This window comes from Carassius gibelio, chromosome B9 (assembly GCF_023724105.1).
Source record: "Carassius gibelio isolate Cgi1373 ecotype wild population from Czech Republic chromosome B9, carGib1.2-hapl.c, whole genome shotgun sequence".
NCBI lineage: Eukaryota > Metazoa > Chordata > Actinopteri > Cypriniformes > Cyprinidae > Carassius > Carassius gibelio.
In genome coordinates, this window is record NC_068404.1 from 26,497,218 (window position 1) to 26,521,556 (window position 24,339).

General features: G+C 35.5%; 3 protein-coding genes and 1 long non-coding RNA gene across 7 annotated transcripts; 2 read left to right on the top strand and 2 right to left on the bottom strand.

The window, feature by feature from the left end:
- Window positions 1–2,170: 2,170 nt before the first annotated feature.
- On the top strand, window positions 2,171–7,508 carry LOC127965426 (cilia- and flagella- associated protein 210-like). The gene is made up of 9 exons (XM_052566243.1): window positions 2,171–2,360; window positions 2,438–2,637; window positions 4,018–4,191; window positions 4,268–4,473; window positions 4,573–4,729; window positions 4,810–4,949; window positions 5,665–5,857; window positions 6,069–6,233; window positions 7,086–7,508. Exons 1-9 carry the CDS (start codon window positions 2,294–2,296, stop codon window positions 7,437–7,439), a joined length of 1,656 nt encoding a protein of 551 aa, XP_052422203.1. The 5' UTR covers window positions 2,171–2,293; the 3' UTR covers window positions 7,440–7,508.
- A 2,741-nt stretch (window positions 7,509–10,249) lies between these two features.
- On the bottom strand, window positions 10,250–19,223 carry LOC127964441 (kelch-like protein 41a). The gene is made up of 6 exons (XM_052564656.1): window positions 17,929–19,223; window positions 12,445–12,602; window positions 12,264–12,371; window positions 11,991–12,176; window positions 11,275–11,421; window positions 10,250–10,777 (listed from the first exon to the last, which is right to left on the bottom strand). Exons 1-6 carry the CDS (start codon window positions 19,012–19,014, stop codon window positions 10,666–10,668), a joined length of 1,797 nt encoding a protein of 598 aa, XP_052420616.1. The 5' UTR covers window positions 19,015–19,223; the 3' UTR covers window positions 10,250–10,665.
- Window positions 13,301–16,966, top strand: LOC127964443 (uncharacterized). 4 transcript variants are annotated; one of them, XR_008155050.1, is made up of 4 exons: window positions 13,301–13,531; window positions 14,925–15,093; window positions 15,373–15,526; window positions 15,745–16,966. It is a non-coding gene; the product is annotated as an uncharacterized LOC127964443 (long non-coding RNA). The 4 variants fall into 4 exon arrangements; XR_008155052.1 differs by lacking the exon at window positions 13,301–13,531 and adding an exon at window positions 14,010–14,028; XR_008155053.1 differs by lacking the exon at window positions 13,301–13,531 and adding an exon at window positions 14,168–14,574.
- A 726-nt stretch (window positions 19,224–19,949) lies between the features above and the next one.
- LOC127965392 (Bardet-Biedl syndrome 5 protein homolog) lies at window positions 19,950–23,744 on the bottom strand. The gene is made up of 12 exons (XM_052566200.1): window positions 23,522–23,744; window positions 23,362–23,444; window positions 23,191–23,256; window positions 22,952–23,001; window positions 22,749–22,876; window positions 22,045–22,180; window positions 21,856–21,951; window positions 21,708–21,770; window positions 20,944–21,078; window positions 20,764–20,847; window positions 20,459–20,482; window positions 19,950–20,368 (listed from the first exon to the last, which is right to left on the bottom strand). The coding sequence occupies exons 1-12, from the start codon at window positions 23,581–23,583 to the stop codon at window positions 20,267–20,269; spliced, it is 1,029 nt and encodes a 342-aa protein (XP_052422160.1). The 5' UTR covers window positions 23,584–23,744; the 3' UTR covers window positions 19,950–20,266.
- Between the last annotated feature and the right edge of the window lie 595 nt (window positions 23,745–24,339).

Genomic DNA, 24,339 nt, shown 5'->3' on the forward strand with positions numbered 1-24,339 from the left:
ATAAGGCATACGTTATGTCCGCTAAATTTCGGTCTTAATAAATCTTTTGTCAATGGATAAACGATAGTCCTAGACATATAAAGTCATAACACTACTGAATATGTTCATTTTGTTGTTTTAGGTTAGAAGACAATGGGAAGAAATGCCATCGACTAACCACAGCTGACAACCAGAGACACGCGGACACGCCATCCACCAAAAGACACACACACACGAAAACAGCCCTGCAACTTTATGATTGTTCAATTAAAATAAACGTATTTAGCGAAAGTCCCCTAAACATCCCAAATGGTTGCTGCACGTCCTGTGAACGTCCCCGTGAATGTTTGGGGGACGTCTTCGTGAACGTCTGCTCGACGTCAAGCGGACCCTACACGCTGACGTCCAGGGGACATTCACAGAGGCCATTTAGGGGATGTCTTGGGGACCTTTTTTTGTTCGGAGCGGGTTTGCAAATCATTTGAATCAATTCGAGAGTTCGGAATGGTTTGCGAATCATTTGAGTCAGTTTGGGGATCACGAATCATTTGAATCAGTTCGGGAGTTCGTAGCGGGTTCGCAAATCATTTGAGTCAGTTCGGGAGTTCAGAGCGGGTTCACGAATCATTTGAGTCAGTTTGGGGATCGCACATCATTTGAATCAGTTCAGGTGTTCGGAGCGGGATTGCGAATCATTTGAATCAGTTCGGGAGTTCGTACCAGGTTTGCGAATCATTTGAGTCAGTTCGGGGGTTCAAAGAGGGTTCGCGAATCATTTGAGTCAATTTGGGGATCACAAATCATTTGAATCAGTTCAAGAGTTCATAGCGGGTTCGCGAATCATTTGAGTCAGTTCGGGAGTTCAAAGTGGGTTTGCGAATCATTTGAGTCAGTTTGGGAGTTCGGAGCGTGAATCATTTGATTCAGTTCGGGAGTTCGGAGCTGGTTCGCAAATCAGTTGAGTCAGTTTGGAAGTTTGGAGCAGGCTCGCAAATCATTTGAGTCAGTGCAAGTGGGCCGGTACGCACCGTTACTCAGTACCGCCACTTCAAAATATAGCTCTTGAGCGTGCCGCCACCTCTCCGTGTGGCCAGAACGTGCTTTTAGCGTACCAGTATGTTCATTTGGACATCTGTTTTAATAAAGGTTTTAATCCTTTGCCTGCACTGCCGCTTTTCAGAGCGCCCTTCACAATGCACGCTTCCTAATTCATCCCACGGAGAGCAGAGCCTACACACCCATACACCCTTGAGATTTTACAAGTGAAAAGCGCATGCGTCGCTTTTTCCGCTGTCAGTCTCAACAACTCAACGTGGCCGGAGAGGGTGTGTGAAATGCGTACACTCGGCTCTGTAAAAAAACAAATACAGTGAAAAACACTTAACGTAATATGCTCTCCTGTCTTCAGACTCTGAGTGCTAAAAGAACACGGTCAGAATCAGCTGACTCGCTAGCTGACACCCCACCAAGCCGGAATGATATAGCTGGAGGTCAGCGGCAAGCTAATGAAGTAATGCAGTAGCTCTTTCTAAGGGTATTTTTTCAAAATCCTTTTGCACATTTTATTTATTTTCAGTAGTTCTTACTACCTCAAGCTAATTCCACAAACTAATAAAATGACTTATTATTAAGGTCGCCTGTGGACTGCTGTATATAAAACCCCTTCAATATAGTTGTAATAGAGTACCTGCACCTCTTTTGGGCCACTTAAAGCACTGTATACATATATATATATATATATATATATATATATATATATATATATATATATATATATATATATATGTGTGTGTGTGTGTGTGTGTGTATAAATATATATACACATATACATATATATATATATATATATGTATATGTGTATATATATTTATACACACACACACACACACACACACACACACACACATATATATATATATATATTAATAATAAAAAATATTAATAATGGGGGGGGGGGGATTAAATAAACAGGGGTATATTAAACAAAGCACATTACATTCACAGGAGAAGATTGAACAACTTACAAATTTCAAATGTTTTAAACGTAAATAGCCCCAAAGCAATGCTTTAACTCGGCTGAGTTTATTTTCTAGAAGGCTGGCTGTTAAATGAGGTTTAGCATGACGTCACCTACTTCACTTGCAGGGTTGCCATGGAACAGTGTAACAGAAGTTCAAATGGTTGCCGAGCAACACAGTGAAGGGAGTACAAACATGTTTCCAAAGCTAGCCAAGTTTGCCGAGGCATTAAGGAATAAACATATATAAAGATATCAAGATCAACGAATGTGAGAGGACATAAAGAAACAGTTAAGATGGCAACAACCTCAATTACAACAGGTGTCGTTCAGAACGTGCGGAGGAACGGCTCGAGTCAACGAGGTGAGGATGACTGGTGCACCAGGATAGCTAAAAGATTGTCTGTAAAATTATAATAATTACTGGTCAAATGCACACAGGTGTGAGCTCGGAGGTGGAGAAAATGGAAGCGGATCTTCGTCAAATGGTCGTTTTGTCTAAATCGGAATGGCAGCGCGTGCAGGACAGTGTGAACGGAGTCAATCAACGCAACCGGAGTGAGATCGCAGCGGCGCAAGAGCGCGAGGCGCTGCACATGCGCTCAAGAGAGCAAGTCAAACACTGGACCAACACCATCGCTGTGAGTACACACTCATATAGATACAGATAAGTGGAGTACACACTGGAGTCTCTGGTTCCAGCTCTCGCGTTAATCAGAATGAGCAATATTTTTGTTTGAAAAACCCACAATTCAGGCTAAACATAATATGCGGAAATTGTTTTTTTTTTTTTTAAGGAGAATATACAATTATAAATATCCAATTATTAGTCAATTAAGAACAATCAAGAATAATTCATTAAAAAGATCATTATAATTTAGAAAAAAAGTGTGTATTCTAAAATTATTCTAATATAATTAATAAAACTATTAAAATAAAATATAAATAAAATAATATTATTTTACTGTTACTATTATTTTATTTTATAAACGATTCTAAAAATATTCAAATTCTATTCTTAAAAAAGTATCTAACTAGATTTCTAATCTTTTTGCATTGTATCTGTTTTTTTAATCATTTATTATACAATTAACAAAAGCAAAAAAGACCTCTAACACTAGATTGCTCTTTTCTTTATTCTATTCTATTTGTTTTCTCTTTATTTACTATTTAATTAAATTGCCCTTGCTATGACACTGCGTTTAAAATAACTGAGACTTGTTATAGTACTTGTATATCATTGATCTTTTGTTGTTTTTATTGCTTCCATTGTCCTCATTTGTAAGTCGCTTTGGATAAAAGTGTCTGCTAAATGATTAAATGTAAAAAATAATTTATATATGATAATTTTTGTTCAAATTGATATGACTGTTTTTGTGTCTAGAACAATGTTATTGTTGATAGTAGAACTTAATTAAAATTAAAACCTTAAAGAAATATAATAAATATAAAATATTTTTAGTTATATTTATAATTAAGTTCAACTTCATGTACTAAAATAATTAAAATAAAAACGGAATAAATTTATAAACGCTTCATGTATAAAACAAAAACAACTAAAAATGATAAAAACACAACAAAATGACTAATATGTGTGTGTGTGTGTGTGTGTTTGTGTGTGTGTGTGTGTGTGTGTGTGTGGGTGTGTGTGTGTTTGTGTGTGTGTGTGTGTGTGTGTACTTTTCTCCATCCTATTAAAATTTTTTCTATGTCTGTTATAATATTAAATTTGATTGTAGTTGATTGTTTATTTATTTATTTATTCATTTATTTGTTCGGGACAATGCACATCAATGAACAATCTAACTTTTCTGTACAGACTGTAAATGAGCCAGGTTATAGCATAAATGCTATTTTTCACCTGTAATTTGAATGCTGTCTTGATGTAATATTCTTGGGTTTTCTTAACAAAAAATAAAAGTAAAATAATTACTATAAATGCTTGGGCTAATATAAGCTATGCATTTGACTTGTGCAAAAAGTCTTCCATGGAGAAAAACAGATTTCTTTTTTCCTTAAAGGGACAGCGACAAAAAAAGCTTGAGGCCAAAAAATTTCGAGAGGCGATTGAAGAAGAGGAGCGGAAACAAATTGACATAGAAGAAGCAAAATACCAGGCCCAGATACGGAAGGAGGCCATCGAGAAAGCAAAAGCCCAGCAGTACTACCAGACCGACAGAGTGAAAGGCTTCCATGTCTGTGTCTCTCATTATTTAATCACACTTTTCTGATGTGAAACATTAGTAGAAACTATTCTTTTGTTTTTTATAGAGTGCTCTGCTGCTGGCAGAGGTCCTGAAGGAAAGAGAGGCTCAGGTTGAACTAAAACGCATGAAGCAAAATGCCAGAAGAGACATAGACACCGATATCCTGGCCGAAATAGCTTCCAGAGAAGAACAGGACATTCAGCATGAGCAACAGAAAGCCATACAGAGGAAACAAGAGCAGCTGGCCACTGCTGAGAGTGTGAAACAACAGTAAGGAGACATTAAAGTGCTTCAGTGCATTCAGCAACAATGATGTAGTTAATACGAAAGGACCTAATAAAAAGAACCTGATGTTTCCTGCTATATTAGGATAAAGGATCATGAATTGAAGAAAGAGCAGGAGAGACAGGAGGTCAAGCGTGAGGCTGAAGAAGTTGAGCGACTCCGAGATCTTCATCTGTGGGAACAGTCCATGAACGAGCGCAGGAAACAAGAAGAGAAGAGAAGCGTGATGAAGGCTCATCAGGTGAGGCGCTTGTTCAACAACATTTACAGATAGAGTGAATCAGATGCTGTTTTGAAATCTGTTCTTCTGTCTTCCATCAGGATTATTTGACCAACAGAGAGCTGATGAAAGCAGCAGAGGCTCAGAGGCACGAGGAAGAGGAGGAGAAACGCAGGCAGCTCACCAAACATAAAGAAAAAGTCGTGAAAATGAGGAAAGAGAAGCAGGAGGAAATATTTAGGTACTGTAAATAACATGCTAATACAGTGTAAATGTGTCTTGTGGGTATAAATGTCAGGATTCCCACCAGTGCCAGAAAAGATTCATTTTCAGGAGCTTTTTTTTTTTTTTTTTTCATTTATGAAGGCATTTTTTCCAACTGTATAAAACACAACATGCCATATTTATGTTAAACACTTCCAACCAATACCTAACTTGATACATTACATTCAAGGCTAGAAAACTGATAAAATAAATGAGAATTTTAAATATGTTGGCCATTTTTGCTATTTTAAAACATCATGAGCTTTCCGTGTTATTTAAAGATTATATACTGTTTAACTTTTACTTTTAAATATACTAGCCTGGTTTAGTTTTAATTTTTTCCCCAGTAGTTTTAATATCTTTAGTACTTCTATACTACAACTTATTGTATTTCACTTAGTTACTAAAGCAGCACTTCTATTTTTATTTAAGTCGTTTACATTTTCTTAATTGAAGTAACATTTGCTTGCAAACCAGCTTAACCAGATATCTTCAATCTGCCTATTAAGAGTCCTTACTGGAACATTTATACATATATGCTGTGTATATATATAGTATCACATATTAATAAATTCAAAAGAAAAAAGTCATGAGAATTCATTGTGTGGGAACCCTGGCAAGAAAGATTAATTCTCTTCACTGCTTGCTTTGTCTCAGCACTGGGCTTGTATTTGCATCTCGTTTTGCTTTAGAGAGATCCAGAGACAAAGAGAGACTATTATACAGAAGTTAGCAGTACAGAAGCAGAAACAAATCAGCAATGAGGAAGAGATCATCGCGAAAGCAGTCGCTGAACGTGAGGCCAAACAGGCTCGAGAACAGCGTGAGAAAGAAGAAAAACATGCAGCCGTGTTGAACTCCATCGCTGCACACAGACAGTCCAAGGTATATAACATCTTCTTCATGTATTTGTGCAATCAGATGATTTAACTCTTCAAAGTTTGTCTAGTAATGAATGATTTAGATAATTATTTGATTAAACTAAGACAAGAGGCCATGTATTACAGTGGTTTTGTCACAGTAATATTGCATTTATGACAAATTAAGTTTGTGTATATAATTTGAAATACATACACTGTTTTTAACCCTGTTTTAGAGGAAAGAGCAAGAACAAAAGGCAGAAGAGGAGAGACAAAAAGCCCTGGAGATGCTGAATGCAAAGAAGGAAGCAGATAAAATCTTCATGAAAAAACAAGAACTTCAAGCTCAAAAAGCTAGAGAAGAAGGAAAAACACTACAAGACATCTATATACAGGAAATGGTGGGTTTAGCTCTTAAGACATATTAAGACATATTAACTCACCTGGGACATCTAAGATGTACATGAGTTTGTTTCTTCATTAGAACAGATTTGGAGAAATGTAGCATATCACTTGCTCAACAATGGCAGTGAATGGGTGCCGTCAGAATGAGAGTCCAAATAGCTGCTAAAAACATCATAATAATCCACAAGTAATTCACACCACTCCAGTCCATCAGTTCATGTCTTGAGAAGAGAAAAATGCATGTTTGTAAGAATCAAATTCATTATTAAGACATTTTAGCTTTGAATTATTGCTGCCTGCTAAAATACAAGTCTAATTTTGAAACAGCCATCGTGTCTGAATCAGGAGAGAAATATGCACAGATCAAGCACCATTTACAACAAAAACAGTTCTAAACAAATATATTGTGGATTTTATTGTGAGAGGACAACATGGAGTGGACTTTCTTTCACTGGAGGAAGCGTTATTATGAATGATAGACATTAAAATTAAAAAACACCTTAATGATGGTTTTGTTTCTTACAAACAAACAGCTTTCTCTTCACAAGATGTAAAATGATGGACTGGAGTGGTGTGGATTACTTGTGGATTATTGTGATGTTTTTATCAGCTATTTGGACTCTCCTTGTGACGGCACCCATTCACTCCAGAGGATCCATTGGTGAGCAAGTAATATGAAGCGAAATATCTCCAAATCTGTTAAATTTTTTTAAAACAAACTAATCTAAATCTTGGATTGCCTGAGGGTGAGCAAATTACTATATATGAGTGAACTGTTCCTTTAAATGTGTTTTATGCTATGCATGTAACTATGATTTCTTTCAAATGCAACATGGGTTTTTGTGAAGGCTGAGAAACATGCAAGGCATCAGCGTACAAATAAAGAAGAGAAGGACTTTGCTGAGAGGAACACTGCTCTCATCGTTGAGGAGGAACACCAGTTTCAGAAATACGCCGAACAGGTCTTTGAAACAGCTGGGAAGGCAGGGAGAAACACCTTCCCGCTCATGAAGGCTGCCAGAGAGGGCATCGGAGGGGGTCTGGGGCCCGTGTTTGGTGGACTGAGACCAAGTTATCTAGTCCATGATGAGTCAGGTGTTGAGATGCCCAGTTATGTGAGCGGCACCACTCAAAACATAAAAGAGCTGCACGAGACCCCTGACATTCAGCAGTCCAAGAAAAGACTAGGATTCGCCTTGTAAAACTTCACCACAGCTGGTTATAATCACTCTCTCATACTTTGCAATAATAAAAATTGTATGCAAAAGAAATTGTAATCGCAGTGTTTTGATTAAAATATTGCTTTTTAACCTCAAATCTAATTTCTTGTTACACAATTTAGTTTATGTTTTTTTTTTATTTAGAAATATTCTGATGTATAAAAAATTTTGTTATAAAAAAGTTTTATTCCTGGAAACTTAATAATAATAGTCAAAACAAGCTTAGTTAAAAGTCAAATTAAAGTATGATTTGCTTTGGGATGCCTGTATAAAAATATTTAAATCTATTAAATATCAATAAATTATAGCTAATAATTATTTTCCTGTTACCTGAAAGGAGTTAATTTAAAACAATTTGATATTTTAGCTTCTTTTCTTTCTTTCTTTCTTTCTTTTTCATTATACAAGAAAAACACAGACAATGACCAAGAAAGGCATTATTTCTACAATAAAACAAGATTATTAATATGATGGCAACATTGTTAACAGCTATACCCTCAATCCTGGATATACATTTTTTTTTGTTATGTTTTGTATTTCTCCCCTTTTTAACAGCAACTAAATATTTTAGCATTTTCAAAAGTAGCCACACTTTGCCTAAATTGCAATTTTAAATCATGAAATAAATATATTGTCCAGAATAGTCAACCATCAATACAATTAAATATTTTTGAAAATACAATTAAATATTGGGAATTAAAAAATATATATATTTGTTTATATATTATTTGCAATATCAATGTAATGATGTATTCTTGTAATGATAATGATTTGCACATGCTATTTATAAATTTTTTCATATATTTCTACCTATTATCTTTTTAATATATATTATATTATATTAGTGTATTGATAAATAATATTAACTCTAAATAATATCGTGTATATATCCCTCCTCCAAACAAAATCATTCTTTTTCATGTTTTTTTTTTTTTACTACAAAACATGACTTTTATTTTGACAGACACCATGACTTTTGGCGTGAGCTGCCTTAAACAGGAAGCAGGTATTAGGATTGACTTGTGTAATAAAGGCCTTTATTCTGTATATCTATGATGTCACCCAAGATTTGCTCTCAACTTTTATGTAGGTGTTTGCTAGCAGACATGTTAAGGGCATTAAGCAAATTAAGAGTTTGACAAATCAAAATTCAGCTGATTTAAGTTATGGCAAAAGCAAAACTAAGAAGCTTTTAGCAAGATTTTTTTTTTTTTTTTTTTTTAAATGAAACACTATATTTAAACAGTGAGTGTATTTTTCGTTTTCTCCATAGGGTTAAGTGTAAAAGTGGTTAAGACAAACCAGCTCGAGAAGAATCACAACCGTATGATTTGATTTGTTTGATTGGTCTAGCAGGTTAGAGTACTGCGCTGCTATTGGCTGATGGTGTGGAGGAGAAGCAATGCAGAAACCTTTAGCTGATAAACAAGTGAGAGGAGTACTGTCTGCATTACATTCACATGTCAGAAACTCATTTACATTTACATTTAGTCATTTAACAGACACTTTTATCCAAAACGACTTACAAATAAAGACAATGGAAGCAATTTAAACCAACAAAAGAGTATACAATATACAATTCATATGCTTTTATTGATTGATTGCCATTTAATGTGATATAATTTACTGTTTAAAAGTTTGGGCCAGATAAGATTATTATTTTTTCTCTCTCTCTCATGTCTCTCATGCTCACCAAAGCTATATTTATTTAATAATAAAAAAATACAGTTTCAGCATCATTCCTTCAGTGTCATGATCCTTCAGAAATCATTTTAAAATGCTGATTTGCTGCTCAAGAAACATGATTATTATTGTTATTAATTAAAAAATGGATCAGAAACTTGTGGTTAAATAAATTAGTATGTTTGTCTTTTTCGAACTGATTTATAACTATTTTTCTGAAGTACTCCGGAGCCTTTCACTGTGCTAAATTATGACCCATCGAAGGTGGAGGAGTTTTTTGACGTGTGCATTCAACATTTCACGTAGTACATTATAGTAAGATTCTTCCATAATACATTTATAAACGTTTCTAATCTTAATTGGAATGTAACCTGATTTTGCTGATTCAAACAGATTCATTTTACCCTCACCTGCTGGTTCTCTTGGCCTACACACTGGCTTTAGCTGATTAATCCCCTGAGGAAGTGGTCAAAGAGATCTTAAATGTGGACTTTCTTACAAAGTTTGATGCCCATCTGGAGAGTATGTCTTTGTGCATTCATTTGAAACTTAAAGGAACAGTTCATCCCTAAATTAAAATTTGGTAAAACTCCATTTACCCTGAGGCCATCCAAAAAGGACACAAGTTTGTTTCTTTTGGAGAAATATGGCATCACATCAGAAATCTTGTTTTCCACACTTTAGCCAACAGCTCCAAAAACAGACATAATATAATTCTCTAAATCTGTCTAGCATTGCCTTTGATTTCCAGGACTCCAAATCATTCTGCAAAAATTCCTGCACATGAAAGGAGAGGCCCTGATGAGGGAAAAGACATTTGGAGAGTTTAGGATATCTTGTATTTCAGGTCAGTAGACAGATAATGCATAATTCTGACCGAAGTGTGGTTTTGCTAATAATGCGTCTTCCTACAGATTCCTTATTTTGAATGGATCTTTCCACAGAAGATGCATTAAAAGAAGACATTATCTTGAAACGGTAGACATCAGATTGTTTGCAGACTGTGTAATCTGCAAGATTAGTAATGCAATCTTATTTTAATTGCTCATTTTGTAACAAGTGATATTACTTATGTGAATTTTCGTTCACAAGGAAGAAATGCATAGCTGTTTGCCTTTAAATATGTATTTATTATGCATCGTATATAAAAGAAAAGAGGTGTGTATGGATAACACTTTTTTTTATTATTATTATTTTGGCATCCATTGTAGAAACTGCACCACATTTCACAACACAACCTAACATGAAATTTAAATATGTGGTTATTTTTACTCTTAAAGTCAACATGAGACATCATTCACTATACATTTTACTATGTTAAAGAAGAGGGATGAATAGTTTGTAATGTTAGCATCAAAATGAATTTGTTTTAGTTGCAATTCATTTTGATTAAAACTTTCAAAGACGGGGAATGTGCATTATAGTAAATATAGTAAATGTTTGGTTCTTGTTGTTGGTTTTGCTGCTTTAAAATATAGTTACACTTTGCTATTGGATACAAACTATAAAAAGTGGTTATGATGTTTTAAAGTTTAGGCATTTTTGCTGTGTTTAATCTCATAGTAACGCAGGAGGCGCCGGCAGCGTATCGCATCTCTCGTATCATTCCAGTCCACTGTTTCTTGTCCTCCTCATACCTGTGAAAAAAGAGGGGTTTTTAGATTTAGTCCCAATTGCAATGATACATTACATGTTAAAAGTTTAAAATTTATTTATTTAGTTTAGAATGTTTTTTTTTTTTTTGTGATTTCAAAAGTTCGTTAGTTTATTTTTGAAAGAAGTTTCCAAGGCTGCATTTACTTGATCACAAATACAGGAAAACAGTAGTATCGTGAAATATTTTTTCCGATTTTTTAAATAATTTTTATATATATATATTAAAATCTAATTCATTCCTGTGATGCAAAGCTGAATTTTCAGCATCATTACTCCAGTCTTCAGTGCCACAAGGTCCTTCAGAAATAATTTTAAAATGCTGATTTTATTTATTTAATAACTGTGATACAGGATTCTTTGATGAATAGAAAGTTCAAAAGAACAGCATTTATTTAAAAAAGAAATAGCTATCAAATATTTGATCCCATAATAGTGCTTGATGAATAAAAACCAGATGGACTTTTGCTGCAACACTTACTGCCAGATGTCAGTGATTTCTGATGGGACACACTGTTTGTCCTCGTTCTCCTGCACCGCGAAGCCACCCACAGCATACAGGACACCAGCAGAACTGACCAAATTCACAGAACTTCTCTCCTGCATAAACTCAGAGAACGGCTCCCATCTATAAGGGGAAAAAACAGTTAGTTCTGTAGAGGATAACAGGATAACCACCAAAATATTCCAGTTCAGTAAACATAAGGGTGACTTTTAAATAATATTTTTCCCTGTTTTTTCATTTATGTCTCAAATGAAAAAGTTATTATAAATATTATAATAATCTCCAATCTATATGGTTCACAAAAAAAAAAAAAAAAAAAAAAAAAAAAAAAAATATATATATATATATATATATATATATATATATATATATATATATATATATATATATATATATATATATATATATATATATATATATATGTATTGCATTGTTTTAATTGGTGTTCATTTGATAGGTTTTCCATGTGTCCTCAATATCATTTTATACTTACAAGAGCCAGTTCCTTTGTGACATCATCCTCCTGGAAGTGACTTAATTTTGGAGGGAAAACTGTTTTGTACGTCTCTGTTTCAAATCTTCACTGATCACTGGCTAACTTTAGCTTTCATTTAGAGTATCTTTGCACTCTTTTTAAATACTTGTGGTTTCAGGATTATGTGTCGGTTAAAAATGAGTGATGTATTACGTACTTGTTCGTCCCAAAGTCATAGGCTTCACTAGAGGATAAAAGGCCGTCTTCATTGACCCCTCCAACCACAATGATCTTTCCTTTGTGGACTACAGCTCCAAACATGGACCTGGGTGTCTTCATGGCCGCCAGCTCTTTCCATTCGGACTTTTTGTGGTTGTATGCAAACATCTTGTTGATGGTTTTACTGTTCCAGAGATTAAAACAAGCAATTACGCCTAATTTCAGGCTTTTATTTTGTATTTAAGCTTATGTTAACTAAAATCTGACTTACTTCTCATCCGTCTTTCCTCCTATGCAGTAAACTAGTCCGTTTTGTGAGATCACACTGTGACCGTGAATTCTTAAGGGCAGTTTTTTGGTCTCCTGCCACTTCATCTTACTGCCAAGAGCAACAACAAGAAATTAGATGGACTTCTTTGGCTCATGGAGCAGAAAATATAGAAGAAACTTACTCGACATCATAACACAGCACTGAGTCCAGAGACTCCTCGCTCTGCAGGTCTTTACCAGCAACTGCAAACAAGAGGTTTTCAAACTCCCCCACGGCAAACAGACATCTGGGCGATGGCATCGGTGGCAGGGCGATCCAGTTTGGAGAATGAGTGTCCAGCTGAAGAATATGCATGATTTTAGAGGAATTACGAATGTATGTAACTTTTGTTTTATTTTCCTTGCCTTTGTACTAGGTCTGTTAATGATTTGGAACTTTTCTGCTCCTAGAAATATAAAGTCATACAATTAAATGAATAGTGCACCCAAAATTAAAAATTTAGTCAACATTTATTCGCCTTCATGTCATTCCAAGTCATTATGCAACACAAAAAGTGGGGTTTTTACCCTTAAAAACATGAACCCAGGATCATTCTTAACTAAACCTAAAACCCTTAAATACATGAACCCAGGATCATTCTTAACTAAAACCCTTAAAATTTTTTATTACTTAAAATATTTAACATTAAATATGAAAAACTTAATCTTATTTTATTTAAGCTAATTGCCAAGGGAACATTTTTTAATTTTTAATTTATCTTGATAGAAAAATAACTAAAACTAAAATAAAAAAAGTAATATAAAAAATTACCATAAACAGACATACTGAAAGAAGTCCCAAAAATAACAAAAACATTAGCATTTTTTTGTTTGGATGTATGAAAATGCGTGTTTAAAACCACAAGAGTATTCATAACCAAGGGTTAAAAGTAAGACAACACATGGTTATGTACAATGTGTCACTCTTTTCTGTAAGTTAAAGGGACTTTAGCTGTAAGCTCCAAAAAATGGCAATAAATAATAATAATAATAAATAAATGTTACGTTACACTGTAATGAATTGCTGTAAAAATTACAGCATTATTTTACAGCCGCGGACTGTTTTTTAATAATACAGCATATTGCTGTAAACTGCAATGCATTCTGGGGTCACGTGTAGGTCTGACTCAAATTTACAGAATTTTGCTGTAAATTTCAAATCTTCGGAGCCGCATCGTCAACGGTCGAGGAGATTAACGTTAAAGACAAGAGGAGTGATTCACAACTGTGGTAAGTGACTTCAGTTTTTTATATTTCTTGTTTGGTAGTTTATAGTATATGAATGCATCTACATTCGCGGATTATATTGGTAACCCCAGATTCAAGCATCATCCGTCCGCGGGGCGCGAGGCAGAATTGCGCGGGGTTTCAGTAGCGCGGTCGCGGTAGGATTTCACACATCCCCCGGCGCTATAGCAGCCATGGACAGAAAATCTCTGGAATCCTTCGTTATGAATGACATGTTTCAGTGCTAATAGTTTATATTCACTGTAACTTAGTGTTTATCAGCACACTTCGTCGTGATTATTTTATGATGTAAAACAACTTTGCACATGCAGTCATCTGTTAACACGGGCGCCGAAATAAAACGCGTTTCTAAAGCCTCGCGGTCAGTCAGGGCCGCTCACGGAGGATGTGTGTGTCATATAAATTCTCAGTGGTGCTTTTCTAAGAGGTTAACGTAACCAGTGAGATGTAGATTTTTTTTGAGCATTTGCTAACTTCAGGTAACGTTAATGTGAAAACTTTAACAAATCTGTTTGATATAAAGTCTGCTTTGTATAGTTAGCCTAATTTATTACCTTAGGGCGACCAAATACGTTTTCCTTGAAATTATTAAATATGCTATTTATAGATATGTGTCTATATTTATGTCGGCCGGCAAATCTTGTGTGTATTTTGGCACAGGGTGCACAAATGCTCCTTATCAGTGCGGTGACACTTGAACAAATGAACTGATCATGCGCGACACTGACCAATAAACAAACGAGTTGTTTTATTGCGTCTATGACTTGAATCTTATCATCAGTTGTAGTGATGGGAAGTTCGGATCATTTTACCGAATCGGACTTTTGAGTCTCGTTCAGCAAAATGAACGAATCTTTTTTCGAGTCATTTCAAATGAACGAACAACCAGAAGGTTCAGGAAGAAAAAAACAAAGTGCTTGCAGTCTGTTTCACATTAGGAGGCATTTTGCTTCATAATCGATCCACCACAAACCATATGCAACTATGGAAGCTCAACTTCCATTAAATGGACTGAAAACGCTCAAGTAACGTTATAGGTCTCAAAACGCTTGCTCTGCGCCAGTGGATACACACCATAGACAGTAAAAGAAATATGTGCATGTCACAGACTGTCTGGGCATGCACTTCCGCGTTTCAGAGATCCGCCTTTTACTTTCCGTCAACATTACATTAATTAACGTTTAGAAAATTTATTTTTGACATTTGTGAATCAGTTCAGAATCGTCTGCTTATGCATTGCGATACATTTAAGAATCACATTTTTATCCCACCCCTACTAAATATAGTATGTAATGTAAATGTAAAAATCTGAAATACAAAAAAAAAAAAAAAATGGTATAGGTATTAATTACTATTGTGATATTGATTGTTTTAGGAGACACTTTGACAAGTGGGCACTGGATGCTGAGTATTGAAGGCGAGGTGGTGTGTGAGGGCACTCAGCCCAGTTTCCTGTCCGGCCTTGCCACTCTGTTTGCTGCTTATTACTAGTTTAATCTTGAGTATCAGGAGGAAGCAGTGTGTACCTTGGAGTTCATTCAAAGGTAATGGTTGAATTCTAACAACTTCAGAACCAGCATTTTATAGATAAGTTATATCAGAACATTCCTTTTAATAATGTTATGTTATCAGTGTTATTTCTGTTGATGCCTTTAAAACAATGTGTCTTAACTCGAGAAGAGAATATATTTGTCTCCCTATTTAACACCAGCAAGCTATTGAGTTAAATATGTTTTTTTTTTTTTATTAGTGGACATCTCCAACTTTCTTGGAGGTCCTAAAACCGATCTTAATTACATATTGTCTGTTTCATGACCCTTTAGGTGCTTTGTGGGCATAAATCCAGAGAGAGGACCCAAAGCCAAGGGAAAAGTGCCATCGAAATAAAAACAGGACAAGTGATACAGAAGAAAATGTGTGGCAGTCAACCCACATGTTGCCACTCTTCTGTGCAAATTCCAATGGAATTTCTGAAATGTAAGGATACACACACACCAAGATTGCGTCTTCCTTTTATTGTTCTCTATCTGCCTTTGACTGTACCTCTCATCCCTCTGTCTCTCTCTGACTGTACCTCTCATCCCTGTATCTGTCTCTGACTGTATCTGTCCTCCCCCTATTTGTTTCTGAAAGTATTATTATGTTTTGTAATATATCTAATGTATTGTCCTCTTTACTCTTTTCAATATTTCTAGTCACACTTTGAATCCTGGGATGGAACTTCATCTGGAGCATAATTGTTATTTGGTTGATTTTTATCTGTTTGATGGAAAGTTTGTATGACTTCTGCAAGTGCGCGGCTCCTTCCGGTCAGTCATGCATCACTTTTTTTTGTATGACTTGTTTGGCAATATTGGTCTATTCCTTAATTATGATAGCTATCTGAAATTGTCTTTGTGGTTTTTAAAGGATTAGTTCACCCAAAAATGAAAATTAAGTCAATAATTACTTATGTCGTTTCACACCCGTAAGATCTTCGTTCATCCTCACAACACACATTAAGATGTGGCTCAGTGAAGCGTGCATTTCTAGCAAGATCATTTCTTTTTTTCAATGCCCAGAAAGCCTCTAAAACATTTAAAACAATTCATGTGACTACAGTTGTTCAACCTAAATATTATAAAGCGACGAGAATACTTTTTTTGCCAACCCCCCCACCCCCATCTCCCAAAACAACGATTTTATTCAACTATATCTAGTGATGGGCGATCTCAAAACACTGCTTCATGAAGCTTAGAAGCTTTACGAATCTTTTGTTTCAAATCATTTGCTCAGAACGTGTATCAAACTGCAAAAGTCACACGAACCATTGAAATTTCAAAACACTTATGACGTAACGAAGCCTCATTTACTGAAATCATGTGACTTTGGCAGTTTGATATGCTCTGATTTGAACTGAAAGATTAATAAAGCTTTGAAGCTTCATGAAGCAGTGTCATCCATCACGAGATACTGTTGAATAGTCATTATTTAGTTTTTTGGCACACAAAAAGTATTTTCATTGCTTCATTACACTAAGGTTGAACCACTGTAGTCACATAAACTGTTTTAAATATGTTTTTAGTACCTTTCTGGGCATTGGAAAGGGAAATGATCTTGCTAGCAATGTAGGCATCACTGGGCCATCAGGTTTTATAAAAAATATCTTAATGTGTGTTGTGAAGATGAACAAAGGTTTTAAGGGTGTGGAATGACATGAGGGTGAGAAATGACAGAATTTTCACTTTTGGGTGAACTGTTTTAATATGACCATGTTGGTCATGTTTCGGTTATAACGCAGTTTGAATATTTCTTTGTGTCAAGGTCCATGATGGCCATTATGTTCCAAGTAATAAAAAAGAAATCATGCCAAAATTTCATATCCATTTAAAAAAAAATGAAATAATTTTAAAATAAATAAAAATGAGTTCAAAATAATATACTTTTTATGTCATTTTTTAATGTAAATTTGAAAGTGATTTATAACATTTTGACCTGTTTTTTCTTAGATTTTAAAAATGTTATTTTTTTATTTTTTTTGGTGAATTAAGTTATGCATTATATAACACTTTATGCAGTTAAAGTTAAGTCAGCAATAGGGAAAATATATTGTATGCTATCATTTTACATACTTTAAATATAGCAAATACACATATGCTTTTTTTCAAAGAATTGCTTTGCACAGTAAACTACTTGAAAGTGTGCATTTGCTATTTAAATAATTGTTAAATGCCATATACAATGTATTAAAAATGCAGTATATAATATATTTTTTTGTAAAAATGCAGTATACAAAATATAAAAAAATTACTGTAAATTTTACAGTAAAATACTGGCAGCAGGGTTGCCAGCCAGTTACTGTAAATTTTACAGTAGTCTTACTGTAATTTAATTTACAGAATTTTACTGTAATTGAGAATACAGGAAAAATCTGTAAATTAAATTACAGTACGACTACTGTAAAATTTACAGTACCTGGCTGGCAACCCTGCTGCCAGTATTTTACTGTAAAATTTACAGTAATTTTTTAACAGTGTACCATAAAATTAGTCTTATGTGCTAGTCTTGTGTCACCAAAAGAAAACAGAATAACCTTGTGGCGAGTAAATGATGAGATTATTTCCATTTCGAATAAATCACGGTCTTGACAACAACAATAGCATCTACAACCTTGTTTTTAAAAGGCGGGCAATTTCTAATTAAATGTCAATGAATTTATCGCTCTTCAGCTGAAAAAAAAAAAACCCTTACTTAAAATGATTTAATCAAAATCGTTTCTGTATGTTGTTTAAACTTATTCTATGAGAATAGATATGACCACACCATATAAAAATGGAGTTGTAGTTATAATCCTTGGCGTAAACAACCTTTTGTTAAATAAATGAGTGACTTGGCCTAACCTGGTAGAAATAGCACTGCAGTGGGGATTCCTTGTCTTCATCAACAAACAGTCCTCCCAAAACATAGAGCAGGTTCTTCTTCGACGTGATGCTAACATGATTTCGAGGTATCTGCTCTGCCATGGCTGCAAGGAAGCATTCGTTTTCATCAGCATCATAGGCCACAGCCGCCGTGTCGTTTACCATCAGGATGAGATCCCTGTTGAACATCCCCAGCCGTTTGCTGGTATTGAGATAACCAGGCAAGACTTTTCCCCCCTCTTCGCCATTCTCGCCCTCCTTATCTTGTGGAAGTTTTCCAGCAAACGCCTCTTTGATGGCCTTCAGCTTCTTGGCGAGCTCAGGGTCGGCCTTGATGATGTCGTCCTTTTCCACCTTCTCCTTGAAGTATTTCTCAGGTAGTAATCGGAAACGGATGTGATCGAAGGCATCTCCCAATGCTTTCGTCCGGTTCTCCTTGTTCTTCCGGACCCATCTCATCAAGAGCTCGAACACGACCTCTTCTTTTTCCACGTTTAGAGCATCGCACCCGATGATAGCGAACAACTCGGGAGCGTCGAAGTCAAGAAAGTTCTCATCCTTGGATAAAGTCTCAAAACGCTCTGCTATAAAGTCCCTAGCGGCTATAGCAAGTCTAGGGCAGTTCAAAACCAGTCCCATTCTGAAATTGGCCAAGCAGTTGGCCAAAGAAAGCTTGTTTTGTAGATAGTTGACGCAAATGGTGAACACCGATGGGATTTGGAATCTGTTGGCGACTGCGAAGACGTCTTGTACATTCTCATCTGTGATTTCGATGTCTGCCGAATAGAGATAGTTCACAATCATGTCCATAATAGTGGGATCCACGTTCTCCAGCACTACTTCCCTGCTGGAGTCTTTCTTCTCAACACCATCTTCAGTAAAGAACAGCTCTCGGAAATACGGGCTGCATGCAGCCATGATGAGTCTGTGGCAGGGCAGACACCGGTCTCCAGCCTTCAGAATACAATCCACAAACTTGTTCTCCTTCAGAAGCTCCTTCAAACCGTCCTGGAGCAGGGTGCTCTGAAAGAGCCTCAGGTCCTCCTTGATACTCACGGGCTCCATCTCAAATGTTGCAGGTCTTGAAGAGGATGCTGTACTTCCTCTTGTCTTGCCGTCTCAGTTGAAAGAGGCTGAAATAACACAGAGCTCCAACACAAACCCCCTTCAATTTAAGTCCGCCCCTCTAAATATAGAGCCCTCATAAAGTCAGAAAGAATTCAGGCTGACCAAACAGGAGCCCAGTGTCGCATCATGCAGCTGTCAAAGACTGAAAAAGACAACTGTGAACCTTGGACACACTCAGAGGTCAGGGCTGTTTCGTCAATGAATGTGTTTGGTGCTGTATGACTACAGGATGGAAGGAGTGACGTGTCAGTGGGAATTCAACAGGTGTCTGACAGTTTTAAATAATTGTAAAGGTGCGTGTCATTACCTCTGTTTTGCACATGGTGTCATTTGTACAATTAGTAAGTTTATAGGTCTGTGACTCATTCATGTCATGGTTTCCATTTAAAAAAAAAAAAAAAACAGTTCAGCCAAAAATAAAAATAATGGTGTCATTATTTATGCACTTTCGTGATATATAAGTATATTTTTGTTGTTGTTGTTATTTTTGGAGCTTGACAGACTATAAACGGTAATTGTACATAGCAAATAATGAGTGTACATTTTTCTAAATTTACATTTTGGTTCCACAGAAAACATAACGGCACACAAGTTTTGAACAACGTGAGGGTGAGTAAATAATTATTTTTGTGAGTTTTCCTTTAAATGCTCTTTTTACTTTACAACCTTCTGTTGCTTCAAATGTCAGCAAACATCAGCTGCGTTAATCAGCTCTTCTGGTCATTTGTGGAGTAGTTGAGCTCCTCTGGCACATTTTTAAATGGACATGTCATCCTGAGCCAACAATCTGCACGTGTTGGTTTGATCAACCCACTACTATGAAAACGGTTTAAACAAGTGTCAAAAACATGATCAAACAACAATTTCTATCATCATTTTCACTCATACATTTATTACAACACAACAGCAAAATCAGCACGTAAAGTTCTCTACATAAAACCAATATACATATATTATTTTGTATTTCACACGTATATGAATGTTCCTATTTCTGTGTCTATTCATCTAACACACAAGTTTAAAAATGAACTTTTAATTTTACATACACTTGGTTCACATTTGATTTGTAAACATAATTACTTATGAAATATCAAAAACGGTTCTGAAAATAAATAAAATTTTGACATTTTGCTAATGAAAAAATCTTAATATTGGATATAGACAATGCAATGCGAAAATACGTAATTTTTTAACCCATGACTTCCCAGAGTCCCTGTAGTGTGAATCCATCTTTTAATTTCTCTATAGCCAGACCCAGCTCTTCAGAGAACACCGGCTCACGATCATGTTGCTTAAGAAGAAGAAAAGATGTCATTTAAATGGAAAGTTCCTCTAGACTGATAGATAGATAGATATACAGACCGACAGACATAGAATTTACCTTATTTCCATCTGCAAAATAAGCCTTGAGGTGAATAAGAGAAGAAAAAGCACATCAGTGATTGTGTGTAAAATAAAATCTACAATAAGTATTAAATAACAGAACGTTTCTGATGTCAGAATCATCAGAGCGCTGTGTAAACATTTCTGATACCAGGCAACAAAAGTCTGTGTTGATGGGACATTGTGAGTTGTGGCTTATGCGATCTGCTATTTTCAGCATGTGACACACACACACACACACACACACTGTGTTGAAAGCAGAGTGTCATTATCTCCGAGAGTAGCACATGAGGTAAAACTCACGGTAAAAGCGTCTGTGTGCTCATCTGGCTCAATCTCCACGTCATCAGGCGGCTGATCTACTGTCAGCTCCTCCAGAGGCTGAGGCTGAGACAGAAAGCTTATGTTATTTACCAACTTTTTTTGCTTTTAATTTACTGAAATGTGGAACCAATAACAAATAACAAAAATCTTCAATCCTACCTTTTCTTCCATCTCATATTCCACACCAAAAATGGGGTTTGCCGAGTACACTTTGTGTAAGGAGTTGATTTCCTTCACTGCATCTTGTAACTTGTCCGTTGGGTCGATCTTGAATCCCAGCACATATCCTCCTGTCTAAGAGAGAGGAAACAGCACAAAATGTCACGACATTCACACCACCGAATTAATTCCACAACGACAACCGGTCAATAGTTTTGGGGTGTGTAAGATCGATCTGTAATAATGTTCAAGGCTGCATTTATTTGATTAAAATACAGTAATATTGTGAGATATTATAACAATTTAAGATAACTGTTTTCTATTTGAATATATTTAAAAATGTAATTTCCTGTGATCATTACTCTTCAGTGTCACATGATCTTCAGAGCCATTCTATGATGATTTGCATCTCAAGAAACATTTCTTATATCAAATATTGAAAACATTTTTGTGGAAAGCGTGATACATTTTTTAAAGATCTTTGATAAGCAGAAAGATTACAAGAACAGCATTTATTGAATAATGTAAATATTTTGTAAAATAAATATCTTTATTGTCACTTTTGGTCAACGTAATGTGTCCTTGCTAAATAATTTCTTAAAAAAAAAAAAAAAAATGTGCCTAGTAAATGTACAAAATAGTATCCCATTAAAAATTATAGTAATTTTAAGAAAATATGTGCTTTTAATGAAAATTTAGGGTCATTATAGGTCACATCATATGACATAAATGTTATTTGTCCAGTGATCTTGGTTCAAACTTACCTGTTGAGAGCTCTCAATCACAAGAGCATGTCCAAATTTAGAGTCTCTAATCCTTATTGAGCGCTTCAGACAAAACAATAGGAAAAAGAAATCACAGTTACAACTCATTACTGATGGCTGAGTCTTTTGAGGCAAAATAAACACTTACAATTTGTAGATAGGGAATGCTGACGTTGAAGCTCTCGTTCATGTTGGCATGCCACACTATCCTCACGTTAGTAATGAAAAACGTTCCAAGATTACCCTGAAACACAAGCCCATGCTTTGTTATTTAACGGCACAGCAACAGACACGTCTCAGTCAAACTCCTATTAAACATTCAATCCACTGAAAATACCTGATCACTGGACAGGTTCCAGACTCCATTGATTTTGTCATAAACCTGCTCCTGCGGCAGAAGCCTCAGCTGTTTATTCTGAATTAGAGCTCCTCTTAGCTTCAGATCTCGATACATTTTGGAAGTTTCATAAGCTCTGAAAGAAACACAATTGATAAGTTAACTGTACTAATACTTTACAAGTAAAGGCATGGCTTAATATTTCTTATTATTTGTGTCAGCTGAATGAAAAAAATACAAAAATGTATATATTTTATTGAAATTCCAATCATTTCGGCATAATATTTTGTTCTATTTTCTATTAAGTTTATCCTATGCAACATCTCTTATAGGCTTTCCTATAATATTATTTCCTCTGAATAATTGATTTTATTTAAAGGTTCAAATTAACCAATCAAAAACTCTACTTTCTGGTGCTTTCTGTTTTGTCAGATTATGTGGTATTTCTTTATGTCCCTCCCACCTAAGATTTTTTTTTTAAAGTATTAACTGTGGTTAGAAATAAAAAAATTAGAATGTATTATTCTGCAGTTCACAGAATATTGTATATATTGAGCGACAAATCTAAATGCTAGATTTAGTTTGTTAATTTAGTCAATATGCCAACTCAGAAAAAAAAAAAAGGAATAGAAAAAGATAGATTATTTGAACTTTTATTAGTCACTATAGTGGTCTAATGGTGTCATTATGTATAGCTTATGTACCTGTGAACAGCAATGACAGATGTGAACAGTCTTGGACTCCCTGGGACCACATTGGTGAATATGAACTCAAATCTAGTGTTATTAGATTTGGTTAATATGTAAAGTGCTTCAGTCTGACCTCTCAGTTTCTGGAAAAAAAGGGAAGATTTTATATCAGCCATTAAAAAAAAAGAATGAGGAAAACATGCATTCGGATGACTCACTGAATTCGCTGTCCTCGTGGTGATATTTATAATGCAGTTGTATCCCACAGCTGTTAATAAATAAAAACAGAAGACAAATAAAAAGGTAAAAGACAACTAATGTCAAGCAGCTCTCTGATGCATGAATGATTACATCACAAATGAAGCATTGGTTTGACTTAAATACAAGAAAAGCATCCAGATGCTGTTTTATGAGTGCACTGTCATCTGTTCAGTGCAATGAAAGATGTAACGCTCACACAAGTTGACCCTTGGTAGTGCCAGTGAATGCCAGATTATCCTCAAATTGGTCACCAAGAGTCTTCCTGTATAAAGACAAAACGAGACGTCCCGATTAATGCAATTGAATATACATAACGTTACATAAAGGTAACCACATGTAACAAGGCTGAAATAATACACTTAATCACCTCTGTCACCATTATTTCCCTTTGTGTCCTCGATTGAATCCAGACAGTCGATGAGCGCTTCGCCTGGTCTGGTCTTCATCTGTCTTAAGTGAAGAAGAGAGGAGAATAAAACACTAAATGGTTGTAGTGTCTGAGCTAGCAGATTAGCCTCGGGACTTACTGCGGAGTGATGTCAAATCTCACGTCTCTGTCCTCCCAGAGAACGTCAAACACCGACGCCATAACAAGTCCTTACTGTCGGCGCTTTATACGCGAAACTAAACCAAAGGAAATATAGTTTTCTGTCGATAATATTGACTGATCCTCTGTCACTGTGCAAGAGGATTTAGCGCAGAGCGTCTTCACGTCACCACGGTAACATCAGTGAGTACGGCGGTCCGGAAGGGACAAACCGTAATTATCTAAAAGTAGATTCAACAACAACAAAATTGAATATCATGGAAAAGTTCCTTATTTTTTTGTTATTAAATGAAAAAAAGCAAACTTTCTTATATTCTAGATTCAGTGCACACAAACTGAGTTTTTATTATTATTATTATTTAATTCTTGATGGGTATGATTTACAGCTTGGGAAAATTAAAAATTCAGTATCTCAAAAAATATGAATGTTTCACATTCAGTGCGGCGTGGCATGGAGCTGATCAGACTGTGGCACTGCTGAGGCGTTATTGAAGCCCAGGTTGCTGTGATAGCAGCATTCATCTCCTCTGTAATGTTTGTCAGATGTTACTTATCTTCCTCTTCACAATACCCCATAGATTCTCTGTGAGGTTTAGGTCAGGTGAGTTGGCTGGTCAATCAAGCACAGTAATATCATGGTCAGCAAACCACTTGGAAGACTGTGGGCAGGTGCTAAAGTCCTGCAAAATGAAATCAGCATCTCCATAAAGCTTGTTAGAAGATGGAAGCATGTAGCTCTGTAGCTCTCCAGTCTTCCTCCAGACTCCAGACCTTGATTTCCAAATGAAATGCTAAATT

Coding starts and splice junctions, on each gene's coding strand:
- LOC127965426 (XM_052566243.1), top strand. CDS start 2,294: ATGGCAACAACCTCAATTACAACAGGTGTCGTTCAGAACGTGCGGAGG. Junction 4,730..4,809: donor GCGTGATGAAGGCTCATCAG/GTGAGGCGCTTG, acceptor GTCTTCCATCAG/GATTATTTGACCAACAGAGA. Junction 6,234..7,085: donor ACATCTATATACAGGAAATG/GTGGGTTTAGCT, acceptor GTTTTTGTGAAG/GCTGAGAAACATGCAAGGCA.
- LOC127965392 (XM_052566200.1), bottom strand. CDS start 23,583: ATGGCGTCGGTGTTTGACGTTCTCTGGGAGGACAGAGACGTGAGATTT. Junction 21,079..21,707: donor TGATTGAGAGCTCTCAACAG/GTAAGTTTGAAC, acceptor CCTCTCTCTTAG/ACAGGAGGATATGTGCTGGG. Junction 20,483..20,763: donor AGCACACAGACGCTTTTACC/GTGAGTTTTACC, acceptor ATTCACCTCAAG/GCTTATTTTGCAGATGGAAA.
- LOC127964441 (XM_052564656.1), bottom strand. CDS start 19,014: ATGGAGCCCGTGAGTATCAAGGAGGACCTGAGGCTCTTTCAGAGCACC. Junction 12,603..17,928: donor TGCAGTGCTATTTCTACCAG/GTTAGGCCAAGT, acceptor CATATTCTTCAG/CTGGACACTCATTCTCCAAA. Junction 10,778..11,274: donor GAAATCACTGACATCTGGCA/GTAAGTGTTGCA, acceptor CTTTTTTCACAG/GTATGAGGAGGACAAGAAAC.